Source organism: Lissotriton helveticus, chromosome 1_1, assembly GCF_964261635.1.
Source record: "Lissotriton helveticus chromosome 1_1, aLisHel1.1, whole genome shotgun sequence".
Lineage (NCBI taxonomy): Eukaryota > Metazoa > Chordata > Amphibia > Caudata > Salamandridae > Lissotriton > Lissotriton helveticus.
In genome coordinates, this window is record NC_136057.1 from 430,157 (window position 1) to 445,134 (window position 14,978).

The following is a 14,978-nucleotide window of genomic DNA, read 5'->3' on the forward strand; positions in this document are numbered from 1 at the left end:
CTTCTTGCTATCTGATACACTTCTGTCTATTATATTATCTTTTGCAGTATTAGAACCATCTGTATCCTCCTGATTCGAGAAATATTTTGAAAATTAATCACTTTTATTTCTATTGTCAGTGTCAACGCCAATTTTCGGATCTGAGGCTCTGATCTTTTCTTCTTTTCCCCCTCTTGACAGTTTTTCTTTACGCTATTTCTGCGCCATTCCCATTTGATTTCATTATCCTGTGAAAAATAATCTATGGACAAGCTTTTAACATCCCCCCCCCCTGTCCCCTATTTTACTTTTCTGCAAACTTCAAATTTTCTCCATCATCCTCAATTTCGCCTTCCTCCAAAGATTCAAAATAATCATCACCCCATTCCCCCTCATCACCTCCCATCCCTCTGATTGAACCCCTTTTTTCCACCATACTCTCCCCAGGACACTCCCCATCCCCACACCCCCATCGTACACTTTCCAATGTATTGAATTAGAACGTGGCGCTGTTCGCTTTTGTTCCATCATTGTGGGAACATTTGCTTTGACATGTTTCCCTCCTCTCTTAGGGTGATGCAGGACCCTAGTGACCTGTCCAAAACTTCTTTACTGCCCTTTATTTTGTTTGTCAGCATTTCTCCCACGTTGGTCTGAGAGCCGCCCAAAACCTAAAGACACCGGTGCTCCTTTGTTCTTCAAACAAGTTATCGCTTTTCCTTCTTAATTTCTTTGGGGACCCAAATCCGCTCACAAAATGTTTCTGAACCGCTTTTATTTTTTGATTCCTGACAATTATTTTCCTTTATTTACTTCTACATGCACCAGTGCTAATTCTTTGAGGGAAACACAATCTTCCTCAACTGCCTTTGAGCTTGGCACATTTATGCTATTATTTGTCAAAACTGGCTGTAACACCCTGTCACCAGACTCACTAGAAACCATGGGCCTTATTTATGAAAAGTGACGCATCGCTGCGTGAAAACAGCGATGCGTCACTTTCACTGCGCCCTCCCTGCGACATGATTGATGCGTCATATTTATAATATGACGCATCATGTCGCAAGGAGTTACAGATACGTCAGTATTTCTGACGTATCTGTTGGCGCAAAAGTGACGCATTGCTGGGGTGTGTCACAAAAGTGACGCAACTCCAGCAATGCGTCCTTTCACATGGGGCAAGCCCCATGTGAAAGGGCCTGCGTCAGTCTTACGCCTGCTGTGAGGCAGGCGCAAGATTTTGACGCAACAGCGTCCTAAAAGTGACGCAGTGAAATCTCATAGATTTCACTGCGTCACTATTACGAGGCTTTTTGCGGGGGAACGCCCCCTTTGCACACATTATACCTGACGCAGGTATAATGTAGCGCAGGGGTTTACAAAGTGACGCATCTGCTTAGATGCGTCACTTTGTAAATAGTGCGCATCAGGAGGCAAGTTTTACGCCGTCGATGCGTCACAAAAAGTGACGCATCGGAAGCGCAAAACTCACGCACGGCCTCATAAATGAGGCCCCATGTCTGAAAGTCTTCTATCCACAGTCAATGACAATTTAGCGCTACCCGTATTTAGACATTTTTCCCCCAAAAAATGTATATCCTTAGCATGACGAAGTCCACTCTTAACCTGTGCATCCATGAAATAATGGTTAGGCAAAACTTTACCACCGGGGGGGAGAAGCTGAGCTATTTTCAGCTCTGAAAACTTTCCCTTGAATTTGCTTGTCTCCTTTAAGAAACCTTTTGCTTGAATACAGCAGAGCTCTGCCCCTCACTCTCCCCATGGTACTGAAGAGACCTTGCAGGCAGAGGCTCAATTCACTTTATGACTTCATCCTTTGCCTGAGGCTCTCTGGCTTCACTTGACACACAGGCAGGAACTGTGGCTGACACACCATTTGCTGCTGTCCTTTTCCTTTCAAGTCCCAGCCACACTTGGGACAGAAGCCCTGGTGATATTCCATCTTTTCTCCCAGCCTAAGACTTCCCTCACAGCAGCCATCGCTTCTGTCTTTGTGCTACAAACGAGGCAATTAACATCTATAAGTGCCTCAGATAACCACAATCAATGTCCCTTTGACCCACAAATGAGCGCCTTCTTCATCCCTAAACAACAGCAGCCAATCAGCAGCTGCCTGGCCATGGAATGTGCTAATTTCCTGAGGCTGCCAGGGGGCGGACATTCATGAATGCCACTCCGAGGAACCCTCAATATGGGAATTCAGTGACCTTTAGCTCTGCCTGCATCACCACCTGCTGGGCGGGCCTGCAGAGCAGATGTAAAGCCACCAGCACAACAGTTCCCTTCCAGCACATTTGCGTCCATTCAGGGACTGACAAGCTCTGCAGCAGTCGTGAGAACATCCCTCCTCAGAGCCAGAGAGAGCCACCATGCTGCGAGTGCAATGCATGCAAAGGGGCAGCAGGGGCGACAAAACCGTCCACTACATTGGAACTATGGTGGCTATCTCTATGCTTAACTAGTTTCTGTTTATACCTTATGATTTTTCTGATTTCAACCAAAAATAGCTCATTGTATTCGCCCAGTGCCTGTCAGTGACAGCTTAGGAAACACATTCCCCTGCTGCTCGTCCCCCGAGATTGGAGGCACTGAAACGTGTGTGGAGGTTTTTTCTTTAAATCCTTGGGTTCAAGAGCCTAGAAGCAGAAGCAGTTGTCAGTCTTCTTCTGTGACTTTTCACTGCAATAACCCCACGCCTGCAGATTGTGTGCCACACACCTCTTTCCCCTGCCCTCCAGAGGCAGCTGATCTGCTCTAGCCTAAAGCCCCTCTCCCCTCCAAACCCCCAGCTTTCAGTTCTCTGTGAATGTGTCCTGCTGTAAACCCAGCCTTTTGCTTCTGTGCAGCGTCTGTTTAAACATTTGAGGATGCTTTTCCAGTAAACAAGCAATTACAATGAAAGTTGGTCTCACATTTGTGGGAGGTAGAGGTATTGGTGCTGTAAATGAGAATGTCATTTACCCATGTGTTTTGGATTAGAGTGGAAATAAATGGGGTGGAATAGAATTATATGGCTGAAATTGTTTGGAGTGGATTTGGGTAGTGGAATTGTGTGGCAATGTGCGTTATAGAAATATGTGGATAGTAATGATGTGGTATTGAGTGTAGTAGAATTATGTGGAGGGGGGTTTTGTGTCAGCGTGTAATTATGTGAAATGGCATGTTTGTCTGGTGGTGTGGCATTTATGATGTGGAGTGTAACTATGTAGCATGCTGTTGAACTATGTGGCATGTGGTATGTTGACACTTTGCAAATACCTCTGAAACCTGATCCCTGAAAGTAATTGAAAGGATAGATGCCATGAGTTTTGCAAAACTGTAGCCACCACATAAGAGGGAAAGGCCACATGAATTACCTGTCTGAAAGAAATCCAAAATGCTTGAAATACTGTCTGATTCAGCTTTCCTTTTTAATCATTTTTCAGCAAATTGTTGTTCTAACAAAAAACTATTTTGTTAAAGAAACATTATTTTCCAACATAAAAACATTTACCAAGTACACATTTTTGTTTTTGTATTGTTTAGATCAGAAACCCCATGTATTTCTAACAATGATTGTAAAGAAGCTGAGGACCAAAGGCCCCAATGATCTTTCGGAAATATGTGTAACTGTGACAGAATGGGGTTACAAATAAGTAACATTTTGTGTGTCGGTGTTGACTCCACAGTGCCAGAAGAAGTCAGCATATATAATGAACAAGGGCTTCCGACGAGACAGCCAAATGTTTTGAGTGGAGGCAGGCATTTTAACAAAAAAAGAAATGTTTGCATCTCTCTGTATGCTGCCCATCCGGCTTTCTGAAGAAGAAACAGTGACTGCATGAGTGCGTTAAGCAAAAACACTGACGATTGTTCCGCCGAAGCACGAAAGTCTAAGCTAAGGGGCTTATTTACAAGCCCCTTGTGCCACCCTTACGTCACTTTTCCCATGTTACAAATGACCCAAAAGTGGCGCAAGGCGCTTGTAAATCTGCCCCTAGATCTATTGCACGCAATGCAAATAAATACGTTCCCTACATGTTCAAATGTGCAAATGGCCCAATAGAAGCATGTTGTTTTTTTTGCTTTAGGTAAATGTTTTTCTCCTTAAAGAGGTTGTGATTGAAAAACAAAAAAAAAGGTCACTTGCACCACACGCCCTGGTGTACTGCAAGTGAGAGTCTTGAAGTGAGAGTCTGCCAGTGAGTGTCTGTCACTGTCTGTCAGTGAGAGAGAGTGAGGCAGTCAGTGAGAGAGAGCCAGTGAGAGAGCAAGAGTCAGTGAGAGAGAGCCAGTGAGAGAGAGTCAGTGAGAGAGCAAGAGTCAGTGAGAGAGCAAGAGTCAGTGAGAGAGAGCCAGTGAGAGAGAGACAGTGAGAGAGCAAGAGCCAGTGAGAGAGAGCCAGTGAGAGAGAGACAGTGAGAGAGCAAGAGTCAGTGAGAGAGAGCCAGTGAGAGAGAGACAGTGAGAGAGCAAGAGCCAGTGAGAGAGAGACAGTGAGAGAGAGACAGTGAGAGAGCAAGAATCAGTGAGAGAGAGCCAGTGAAAGAGAGTCGGTGAGAGAGCAAGAGTCAGTGAGAGAGAGCCAGTGAGAGAGAGACAGTGAGAGAGCAAGAATCAGTGAGAGAGAGCCAGTGAGAGAGAGACAGTGAGAGAGCAAGAGTCAGTGAGAGAGAGACAGTGAGAGAGCAAGAGTCGGTGAGAGAGAGCCAGTGAGAGAGAGTCAGTGAGAGAGCAAGAGTCAGTGAGAGAGAGCCAGTGAGAGAGAGTCGGTGAGAGAGCAAGAGTCAGTGAGAGAGAGCCAGTGAGAGAGAGTAAGTGAGAGAGCAAGAGTCAGTGATAGAAAGCCAGTGAGAGAGAGTCAGTGAGAGAGCAAGAGTCAGTGAGAGAGAGCCAGTGAGAGAGAGTCAGTGAGAGAGCAAGAGTCAGTGAGAGAAAGCCAGTGAGAGAGAGTCAGTGAGAGAGCAAGAGCCAGTGAGAGAGAGCCAGTGAGAGAGAGACAGTGAGAGAGCAAGAGTCAGTGAGAGAGAGCCAGTGAGAGAGAGTCAGTGAGAGAGCAAGAGTCAGTGAGAGAAAGCCAGTGAGAGAGAGTCAGTGAGAGAGCAAGAGTCAGTGAGAGAAAGCCAGTGAGAGAGAGTCCGTGAGAGAGCAAGAGTCAGTGGGAGAGAGCCAGTGAGAGAGACAGTGAGAGAACAAGAGTCAGTGAGAGAGCAAGAGTCAGTGAGAGAGAGCCAGTGAGAAAGAGACAGTGAGAGAGCAAGAGCCAGTGAGAGAGCAAGAGCCAGTGAGAGAGAGACAGTGAGAGAGCAAGAGTCAGTGAGAGAGAGCCAGTGAGAGAGAGTCAGTGAGAGAGCAAGAGTCAGTGAGAGAGAGCCAGTGAGAGAAAGTCAGTGAGAGAGCAAGAGTCAGTGAGAGAGAGCCAGTGAGAGAGAGACAGTGAGAGAGCAAGAGTCAGTGAGAGAGAGCCAGTGAGAGAGAGACAGTGAGAGAGCAAGAGTCAGTGAGAGAGAGCCAGTGAGAGAGAGACAGTGAGAGAGCAAGAGCCAGTGAGAGAGAGACAGTGAGAGAGAGACAGTGAGAGAGCAAGAATCAGTGAGAGAGAGCCAGTGAAAGAGAGTCGGTGAGAGAGCAAGAGTCAGTGAGAGAGAGCCAGTGAGAGAGAGACAGTGAGAGAGCAAGAATCAGTGAGAGAGAGCCAGTGAAAGAGAGTCGGTGAGAGAGCAAGAGTCAGTGAGAGAGAGACAGTGAGAGAGAGACAGTGAGAGAGCAAGAATCAGTGAGAGAGAGCCAGTGAAAGAGAGTCGGTGAGAGAGCAAGAGTCAGTGAGAGAGAGCCAGTGAGAGAGAGACAGTGAGAGAGCAAGAGTCAGTGAGAGAGAGCCAGTGGGAGAAAGTCAGTGAGAGAGCAAGAGCCAGTGAGAGAGAGCCAGTAAGAGAGAGTCAGTGAGAGAGCAAGAGTCAGTGAGAGAAAGATAGTGAGAGAGAGTCAGTGAGAGAGCAAGAGTCAGTGAGAGAGAGCCAGTGAGAGAGAGACAGTGAGAGAGCAAGAGTCAGTGAGAGAGAGCCAGTGAGAGAGAGTCAGTGAGAGAGCAAGAGTCAGTGAGAGAGAGCCAGTGAGAGAGAGACAGTGAGAGAGCAAGAGTCAGTGAGAGAGAGCCAGTGAAAGAGAGACAGTGAGAGAGCAAGAGTCAGTGAGAGAAAGCCAGTGAGAGAAAGTCAGTGAGAGAGCAAGCGTCAGTGAGAGAGAGAGCCAGTGAGAGAGAGTCAGTGAGAGAGCAAGAGTCAGTGAGAGAGAGCCACTGAGAGAGAGACAGTGAGAGAGCAAGAGTCAGTGAGAGAGAGCCAGTGAGAGAAAGTCAGTGAGAGAGCAAGAGCCAGTGAGAGAGAGCCAGTGAGAGAGAGTCAGTGAGAGAGCAAGAGTCAGTGAGAGAGAGCCAGTGAGAGAAAGTCAGTGAGAGAGCAAGTGCCAGTGAGAGAGAGCCAGTGAGAGAGAGACAGTGAGAGAGCAAGAGTCAGTGAGAGAGCAAGAGTCAGTGAGAGAGAGCCAGTGAGAGAGAGACAGTGAGAGAGCAAGAGCCAGTGAGAGAGAGCCAGTGAGAGAGAGTCAGTGAGAGAGCAAGAGTCAGTGAGAGAGAGCCAGTGAGAGAGAGTCAGTGAGAGAGCAAGAGCCAGTGAGAGAGAGCCAGTGAGAGAGAGACAGTGAGAGAGCAAGAGTCAGTGAGAGAGCAAGAGTCAGTGAGAGAGAGCCAGTGAGAGAGAGACAGTGAGAGAGCAAGAGCCAGTGAGAGAGAGCCAGTGAGAGAGAGTCAGTGAGAGAGCAAGAGCCAGTGAGAGAGAGCCAGTGAGAGAGAGACAGTGAGAGAGCAAGAGTCAGTGAGAGAGAGCCAGTGCGAGAGAGTCAGTGAGAGAGCAAGAGCCAGTGAGAGAGAGCCATAGAGAGAGAGACAGTGAGAGAGCAAGAGTCAGTGAGAGAGAGCCAGTGAGAGAAAGTCAGTGAGAGAGCAAGAGCCAGTGAGAGAGAGCCAGTAAGAGAGAGACAGTGAGAGAGCAAGAGTCAGTGAGAGAGAGCCAGTGAGAGAGAGTCAGTGAGAGAGCAAGAGTCAGTGAGAGAGCAAGAGTCAGTGAGAGAGAGCCAGTGAGAGGGAGACAGTGAGAGAGCAAGAGCCAGTGAGAGAGAGCCAGTGAGAGAGAGTCAGTGAGAGAGCAAGAGCCAGTGAGAGAGAGCCAGTGAGAGAGAGACAGTGAGAGAGCAAGAGTCAGTGAGAGAGAGCCAGTGCGAGAGAGTCAGTGAGAGAGCAAGAGCCAGTGAGAGAGAGCCAGAGAGAGAGAGACAGTGAGAGAGCAAGAGTCAGTGAGAGAGAGCCAGTGAGAGAAAGTCAGTGAGAGAGCAAGAGCCAGTGAGAGAGAGCCAGTGAGAGAGAGACAGTGAGAGAGCAAGAGTCAGTGAGAGAGAGCCAGTGAGAGAGAGTCAGTGAGAGAGCAAGAGTCAGTGAGAGAGAGCCAGTGAGAGAGAGTCGGTGAGAGAGCAAGAGTCAGTGAGAGAGAGCCAGTGAGAGAGAGACAGTGAGAGAGCAAGAGTCAGTGAGAGAGAGCCAGTGAGAGAAAGTCAGTGAGAGAGCAAGAGCCAGTGAGAGAGAGCCAGTGAGAGAGAGCCAGTGAGAGAGCAAGAGTCAGTGAGAGAGCAAGAGTCAGTGAGAGAGAGCCAGTGAGAGAGAGTCGGTGAGAGAGCAAGAGTCAGTGAGAGAGAGCCAGTGAGAGAGAGACAGTGAGAGAGCAAGAGTCAGTGAGAGAGAAAGAGTCAGTGAGAGAGAGCCAGTGAGAGAGAAAGAGTCAGTGAGAGAGAGCCAGTGAGAGAGAGTCAGTTAGAGAGAGCCAGTGAGAGAGAGCCAGTGAGAGAGAGTCAGTGAGAGAGAAAGAGTCAGTGAGAGAGAAAGAGTCAGTGAGAGAGAGCCAGTGAGAGAGAGTCAGTGAGAGAGCAAGAGTCAGTGAGAGAGAGCCAGTGAGAGAGAGTCAGTGAGAGAGAGCCAGTTAGAGAGAGCCAGTGAGAGAGAGTCAGTGAGAGAGCAAGAGTCAGTGAGAGAGAGCCAGTGAGAGAGAGTCAGTGAGAGAGCAAGAGTCAGTGAGAGAAAGCCAGTGAGAGAGAGTCAGTGAGAGAGCAAGAGTCAGTGAGAGAAAGCCAGTGAGAGAGAGTCAGTGAGAGAGCAAGAGTCAGTGAGAGAAAGCCAGTGAGAGAGAGACAGTGAGAGAGCAAGAGTCAGTGAGAGAGAGCCAGTGAGAGAGAGTCGGTGAGAGAGCAAGAGTCAGTGAGAGAGAGCCAGTGAGAGAAAGTCAGTGAGAGAGCAAGAGTCAGTGAGAGAGAGCCAGTGAGAGAGAGTCAGTGAGAGAGCAAGAGTCAGTGAGAGAGAGCCAGTGAGAGAGAGTCAGTGAGAGAGAGACAGTGAGAGAGCAAGAGTCAGTGAGAGAGAGCCAGTGAGAGAGAGTCAGTGAGAGAGCAAGAGTCAGTGAGAGAGAGCCAGTGAGAGAGAGTCAGTGAGAGAGCAAGAGTCAGTGAGATTAGGGGTAAGGATAAAAGTGATGTTTTTAATGTAAATAAGGAACTGAAAGAACAGAATAAACAAAAGATGTTTTCCAGTCAAGGGAGTAACACTTCCAACAAATTTGATACTAATCATAAGAGTATGAATCAATATAGTGAGAAACGCAGTCATACATTGTTGTGTTTTAGATGTGGTAGTAATTCGCACTTAGCCAATTACAAGAATTGTCCGGGCTTTGATAAAGTTTGTGCTAAATGTAATAGAAACGGGCATTTCACTAAATTCTGTAAGTCATCACAAAAAAAAGTTAATTACATGGATTATTGTGTGGAAGGTGTTTCCAAATTTCCATCTTGCATCGTCAAAGTAGATGGTATCGAGTTAGACTTCTATGTTGACTCTTGTGCTTGGTTACTATTATTTCCCGCAAGATCTTTGAGGACAATTGGCCTGGGAGGTGTTTAACATCACCAGATGTATCTCCTGGTGGATATACGGGCCATAAAATGGATTTAGTGGGATATTTTTCAGCTGAGTTAGTATTTGGCAAAAACCATGCATCAGGCAAAGTTTATGTGACAAAAAGTGGGAAATCATTACTTGGATGGTCACAACAATTTGATTTAGGAATTAAGCTTGACCCTAGAGCAAACCCTCCTGTGTTTGCTATTGAACTACCAACGCAAAATAGTAATGCCTTGGTTGAGAAGCTAGGAAGGGAATTTCCTGAACTGTTCAGTGGGAAATTAGGCAAGTATCTTGGGTTTGAGCACACCATCAAGCTACACGAAAATTCTGTTCCCATACGACATAGGGTAAGAAATGTTCCAATTTCTTATCGTGGTAAATTAAAGGATATGTTGAAAAATTTATGTAATGATGGTATAATAGAGCCTATTGAATCCTCACCGTGGGTTTCTCCGATTGTGATTTCGGTCAAACCTTCTGGTGAGCTCAGATTGTGTGTCGATCTACGCAGTTTGAATCGCTCTATTTGGGTTGATGCTCATCCCTTACCTAATTTACATGAGATGGTTTCCACTTTAGCGGATGCGAAGGTCTTTTCTTGCATTGACTTGACTAGTGCGTACCACCAAGTGGTATTGTCGGAAGAATCTAAAAATATGACTGCTTTTATCACTCCTGAGGGTCTCTACAGGTATTGCCGAATGCCTTTTGGTCTTGCGAGTGCAGCCTCTGTCTTTCAGAGGCTAATGAAGGATACCTTGGACGGATTGGACGGGGCTGTCGCTTTCCAAGATGACATCTTGGTATATGGGAAATGTGATGAGGATCATGATAGCAATTTGTACTGTGTTATTGCTGCATTAGCCAAGAAGGGTCTCACGCTCAGGTTAGAAAAACGCAACATCAAGGCGAAGGAAGTTGAGTACCTTGGTCATAATATTAGTGGGGACGGCATTAGGCCTAAGGGAAAGCATGTTAAAAGCATTGTGAATGCGCCTTTTCCATCTTCTAAGGAACAATTAGTGGCGTTTTGGGGGTTAACTGAGTTTTATGCTAAATTCATTCCTAACTACTCAGTCAAGGTTGATCCTTTTAGATGTCTACTTAAGAAGAATGCTGTTTTTAAATGGTCTGAAGAGATGTCTGTTGCATTTAATGTGCTGAAGGAGTTCATTGTTAATGCTCCATGCTTAAAACCTTTCATCCCTGGGAAGAAATGCATTGTGATGGTGGATGCAAGTTGTTTAGGACTGGGTGGAGTTCTTTTACAAAGGGACGATCACAATGAATGGATAGTTGCTTATGCATCTAGGGCGTTGAGGGAAGCTGAAAAAAATTATTCTGTGATCGAAAGAGAATTACTAGCTTGTGTGTGGGGGGCCGAGCATTTTAGAAGTTTCCATTGGGGAACTGAGTTTGTAATTAAAACGGACCATAAGCCTCTTGTGTTTCTGATGTCCCCGGGTGGAGGTAGGTCTATGTCGGCGCGGTTGGCAAGACTTTCCTCAAGATTACAATCCTTTCGATTCTCTATTGAGTATGTCCAGGGGAAAGCCAATTTCCACGCTGATTGCATGTCCAGGTTGCCCATTGTAGAAGAAGGTGTTTTTCAGGAAGATGATTGTGAGGTAGCGTTTACTGTTCGTGATGTGAACTTGATTGGTAGTGATAAGCATTTTTTGAAGGAAGAAACTTGGATCTCTGAAATGGAGAAAGATGTGGTGATAAGTGAAGTAAAGAAGTTTATTGTTCAAGGTTGGCCTGAGACGAGGAAATTGTCTGGGGAGTTAATGAGTTTCGCTAAGGTTAATGGTGAGTTAGCTATTGAAAATGGTATTGTTCTAAGGGAAGATAAAATAATTCCTCCTTTTAATCTTAGGCGCACCATCATGGAGATTGGCCACGAGGGACATTTGGGTATCTCTTTAACGCGGAGACGTATTAAGGATATGTTTTGGTGGCCGGGGATTGACTCTTCTATTGAACAATTTGTACGACTCTGTAGTAGTTGTGCGAATAGTGACAAGTCTGCTTTTCCTCTGCCTGCTGAATCTATCCCTGTGGAATTCCCAGACGGGCCGTGGAGGAAGTTGGGCATTGATATTGTCGGACCATTTCATGTGTTGCCTAGGGAAGAGAGTTTTGGTATTGTTTTGATCGATTACTTTTCTAAGTGGCCGGAAATAAAAATGGTCAGAGAGGTCACGTCTCAGAGAATTATTGAGTTTTTAGATAGTGTTTTTTGTAGAGAGGGTATTCCGCAAGTAATCGTCACAGACAATGGTCCGCAATTTATTAGTAAGGACATGGAAGTTTTTTTCAATAAGTGTGGAATAACTCACAAGAGGATTGCTGTTTTCCATCCTGAAGCAAATGGACAGGTGGAGCGCTTTAATCGGGTGGTGAAAGAGGCCATTCAACTTTCTATTAAGAGTGGTCTGAATTGGAAGAATGCTTTAGGTTCCATGCTCCTGTCTTACAGGACCTCTCCTAATTCGGTTACTTTAGTCAGTCCATTTGAACTTTTGAGGGGGAGGAAGCCTAGTACTACTTTGGTTCCTTGGTGGTTAAAAGGGAAAGTTTCAAGTGGTAAATGGAACAACGTTGATTATGATGTAGTAAAGGGAAGAGTTGAGAAGTACAAAAGTAAAATGAAAGTGGACATGGACAACAAAAGAGGTCATCCGAGCCAGCAAAAGGTGGTCACTGGTGATTTTGTTCGAGTTAAAAGAAACAACAATGTCTCTAAGGGATCTCAGTGTTGGTCAGATCCTAAGGAAGTTATTGAGGTCTTTAATAATGCGGTCAGGATAGAAGAGGGAAGTGTGTGGAATTTCAATAGGATTTCATTGTATAAAGGATTTGATCGTTCTTGTAAAACTGCAAGAGGATTAGAGTTGGGGGAAACTGTACGATCTTGTGCTCCTCCTAGTTCTAATCCAGGTTGTTCAAATGGAAATGTGGAAAAACAAAGGGAGAAAAGGGATCATCATGTGCCGGGTAGGTTCAAAGATTTTGTTATGACTATTAAAGGGTAAAAAAAAAAAGGGGGAAGATGTGTTACATATGTATTGTTATGTATTTATCTTCCACGTGCACTCCGTGCTCGTGGAAGATAGTGTTCTATTTAGGAATTGTTATGGTTTGCTTGGCGAGTGGGATCACGGGGGAGAATACGGCATTAACTGATAACCTATGACATGAGAGGCTGCATTAAATCTCTCCTCTATAAACACAGTTGTCAATGTGTTTTATTTGACGGATTCAACTTCCCTACAGAATGCATACAAGGAACAATCAAAAGGTGATATATTTTCTACCATGCTTGCAATATCGAGGGCACCAAGTGTATATTTCTCCGCCTCGGAAAAACTGTGAGTGTTGACTGAGAGACTGGTAGGCAGTTGTATTTCTGGCAGGAGTGGGACAACTCTGCTTGCTTAACTAAGCAGGAGTTTTTTCCCGCAATGCATTTGCTAATGTGTGACCATGCAATTTGGGCTCAGAGGAAAGTTGTGATAGAGCGCGGTCACCCAACTATAAATATACCAAATACTCACCTAGGCCCATATTCAAATAAAATCAAATTTTCTTAGATCAGGTAACCTGGGCTCTGACTATCAGATATTTGTACTTCCTAGGTCTATACCTTTGACTTACACTCCTAGTCACCAGTATCTGTGGACCTATGGGATCATGGAGTCTAGCATAATGGGTATTGTAGCAATACGACAATATGCACTCATATAATACAAACAGACTCGAGAAGTTTTGAAAACCTTTGTCTAATCTTCATCAAAAGTCATAAGTCAAAGATTAACAGCAAGCAAACTATCAATACTCAGAATCACAAACAGCGTATAACTATGCAAAAGATATATTATGCCAACCATTTAGAATTCTAAAAGGAAGGTAGGAACAAGGAACATACTGAAACGAACTTCTTAGAAATCAGACTTGAAATGATACTTTCTAAAGGACCGCGAAAAATAAGGGACATGCTATAAGTCACAGTTTAATCGCTTTCAAGAGGGTGGGTAAGAAGAGGGAACACAAATTATAATGACGTATCTGAATTTACCTATAGGGAAGGTAAGAAAATGGAACACACTAATAATTCAGGATAACCACTTCAGATTTCCTTAAAGGGAGGGTAAAGAAAGGGATCATCTATTTATTCAAAGACGGTACTTAACATCCGATTCTAAGGAAGGGAAAAAATGGAACATGCTAATAAAGGCAAGATTCACGATTTAGTAATTTGTCACAGGGGAAAGGTAAGAGAAAAGAAAATATGCAATTAAGACTTTGGCAAAACTTCAGGGAGGGTGAGAAAAGGACATAATTGATACTATTTGTTCCCCTTACAGATTTATATTTACCTAGAACGGAGTGAAGACCAACCCTGGCCTCGGGTAAGTTAAGGACAGAAACCCCGAAAGTTGCAAACGCCAGTAGGCCAGCAAGTGTAGGTCAGAATCAGGGCAGGAAAGCCAGATTTGGATCAGAACCGGACCACCAAAAGTCTGCAGCTATCAGTCAAAACCCTGATTTGGTTATCGAATTCCCCAGCACTTCAGGTCCCAGAACCCCGATTGGGTCAGCGAGTCTTCTGACAGAGTGCTTCGCAGCACCTCTGTTCTCGATGAGATATTGAGTGCGTTGGGTCAGTGACAGGTCAGCTTTTCGGACAAGTCGGACAATTCCTTTAGCTAAACGTAGGCTAGTTATACTATTTTCCAGGTCAGTGTACCACCCCCCAATGTTGCAAGTGTAAGAATCCCCAATTTCGATTGGACAAAAGAAGAGGACAGGTCATCACCCCATCTTAACATTTCGAATTTTCCTGTCTCATATTCAAATTTGCGCTCCCGCCCATCAAATTCAGGTTCACATAACTTCTTTATTTCAAATAACAATGGATGTTCTATTGACAAATACAATGTAATTTTCCAGAGTTCACTAGGTGAGGTTCCCAGGAGCATCTTCCCAGTCAAACAGCTCCTTGGCTGGATTTCAAAGTTTACTGATATGGAGACTCGCGTATCTCGCGCAGACGCAGTTTTAAGAAAGACGGGGTGCAGCATAGGACAATAGGCCATGTTTCAAAGAGCAACATATAATGGAAAAGAAACAGTTTTAGAATACAGAATAAATGAATACACTGTATACCATGGATCTCTACACTATTCCCATTACTTTATAATAAACTATAGCATTAAGATTAAGCAGAACGAACAGCTTGGCAAAAGCAGCAGTGCAAGCTTCTCGCATGTGAGAACACAAAGCAGCCATTTTATCTCTAGTACGCAGATGCGAACAGTTTCCCACCAAGACAACGAATACGTCACATGGGTATGACCGACGCATGCGCAGTCCTAATTACCGCGTAGCAGCGGCCATTTTAGATGCAAGCGTTTTAGTATTAGTAAACATATAAGCAAGCTTCTCTCGTACACCCGGTATGTACGGGAAAATGTAAGTTTAGTAGGACAAACATGTTGGTTACTTATTAATACTGTTATTCGAGGTTCTTGAATACAAGCAAGTCGCTTTACGTGCGAATCCTTGCTCCATCAGTTGTACTAAAGAAAAATCCAAATCCCAACCTGAGAGTCGAGGGATGTATTTTGTCTGGTTCTTCCCTGAAAAATACAGTACTAACTTTTAAGCAATGCGCTACCTAGAACTTTCAGTGTGCAAACCCTCCATCTCGTTTTCCGAGATGGAGGGTTAGCACACAAGCACCCAACAAATGAAAGTGAAACTGCATTCTACATGGTAAAATACTTATATGGTCCCAAAGATGATGCGAGGACCCAATTGAAACCATGTGGGGTGGACAAGCTGCTGTTTACATAGCATTAAGTCAGGCAGCTCCCTGCTAAGGTCCTCAGAATATTGTTTGGCTTGTGCCCAGCTCACTCATGTCCAAGGTCCACCCTGGCCTGGACATAAGGCAGGCATTTAGGTATGGCAGCAGCCCTTCAGATGC

General features: G+C 45.0%; 1 protein-coding gene across 1 annotated transcript in view; it reads left to right on the top strand.

Moving 5' to 3' along the window:
- Positions 1-2,305: 2,305 nt before the first annotated feature.
- LOC144766730 (glycine amidinotransferase, mitochondrial-like) overlaps positions 2,306-14,978 on the top strand; it is a 106,007-nt gene continuing 93,334 nt past the window's right edge. The window contains exon 1 of the mRNA XM_078650487.1: positions 2,306-2,438. Coding sequence (XP_078506613.1) covers positions 2,370-2,438 — 69 coding nt within the window. The 5' untranslated portion in view covers positions 2,306-2,369. The remainder of the gene's footprint in view (positions 2,439-14,978) is intronic.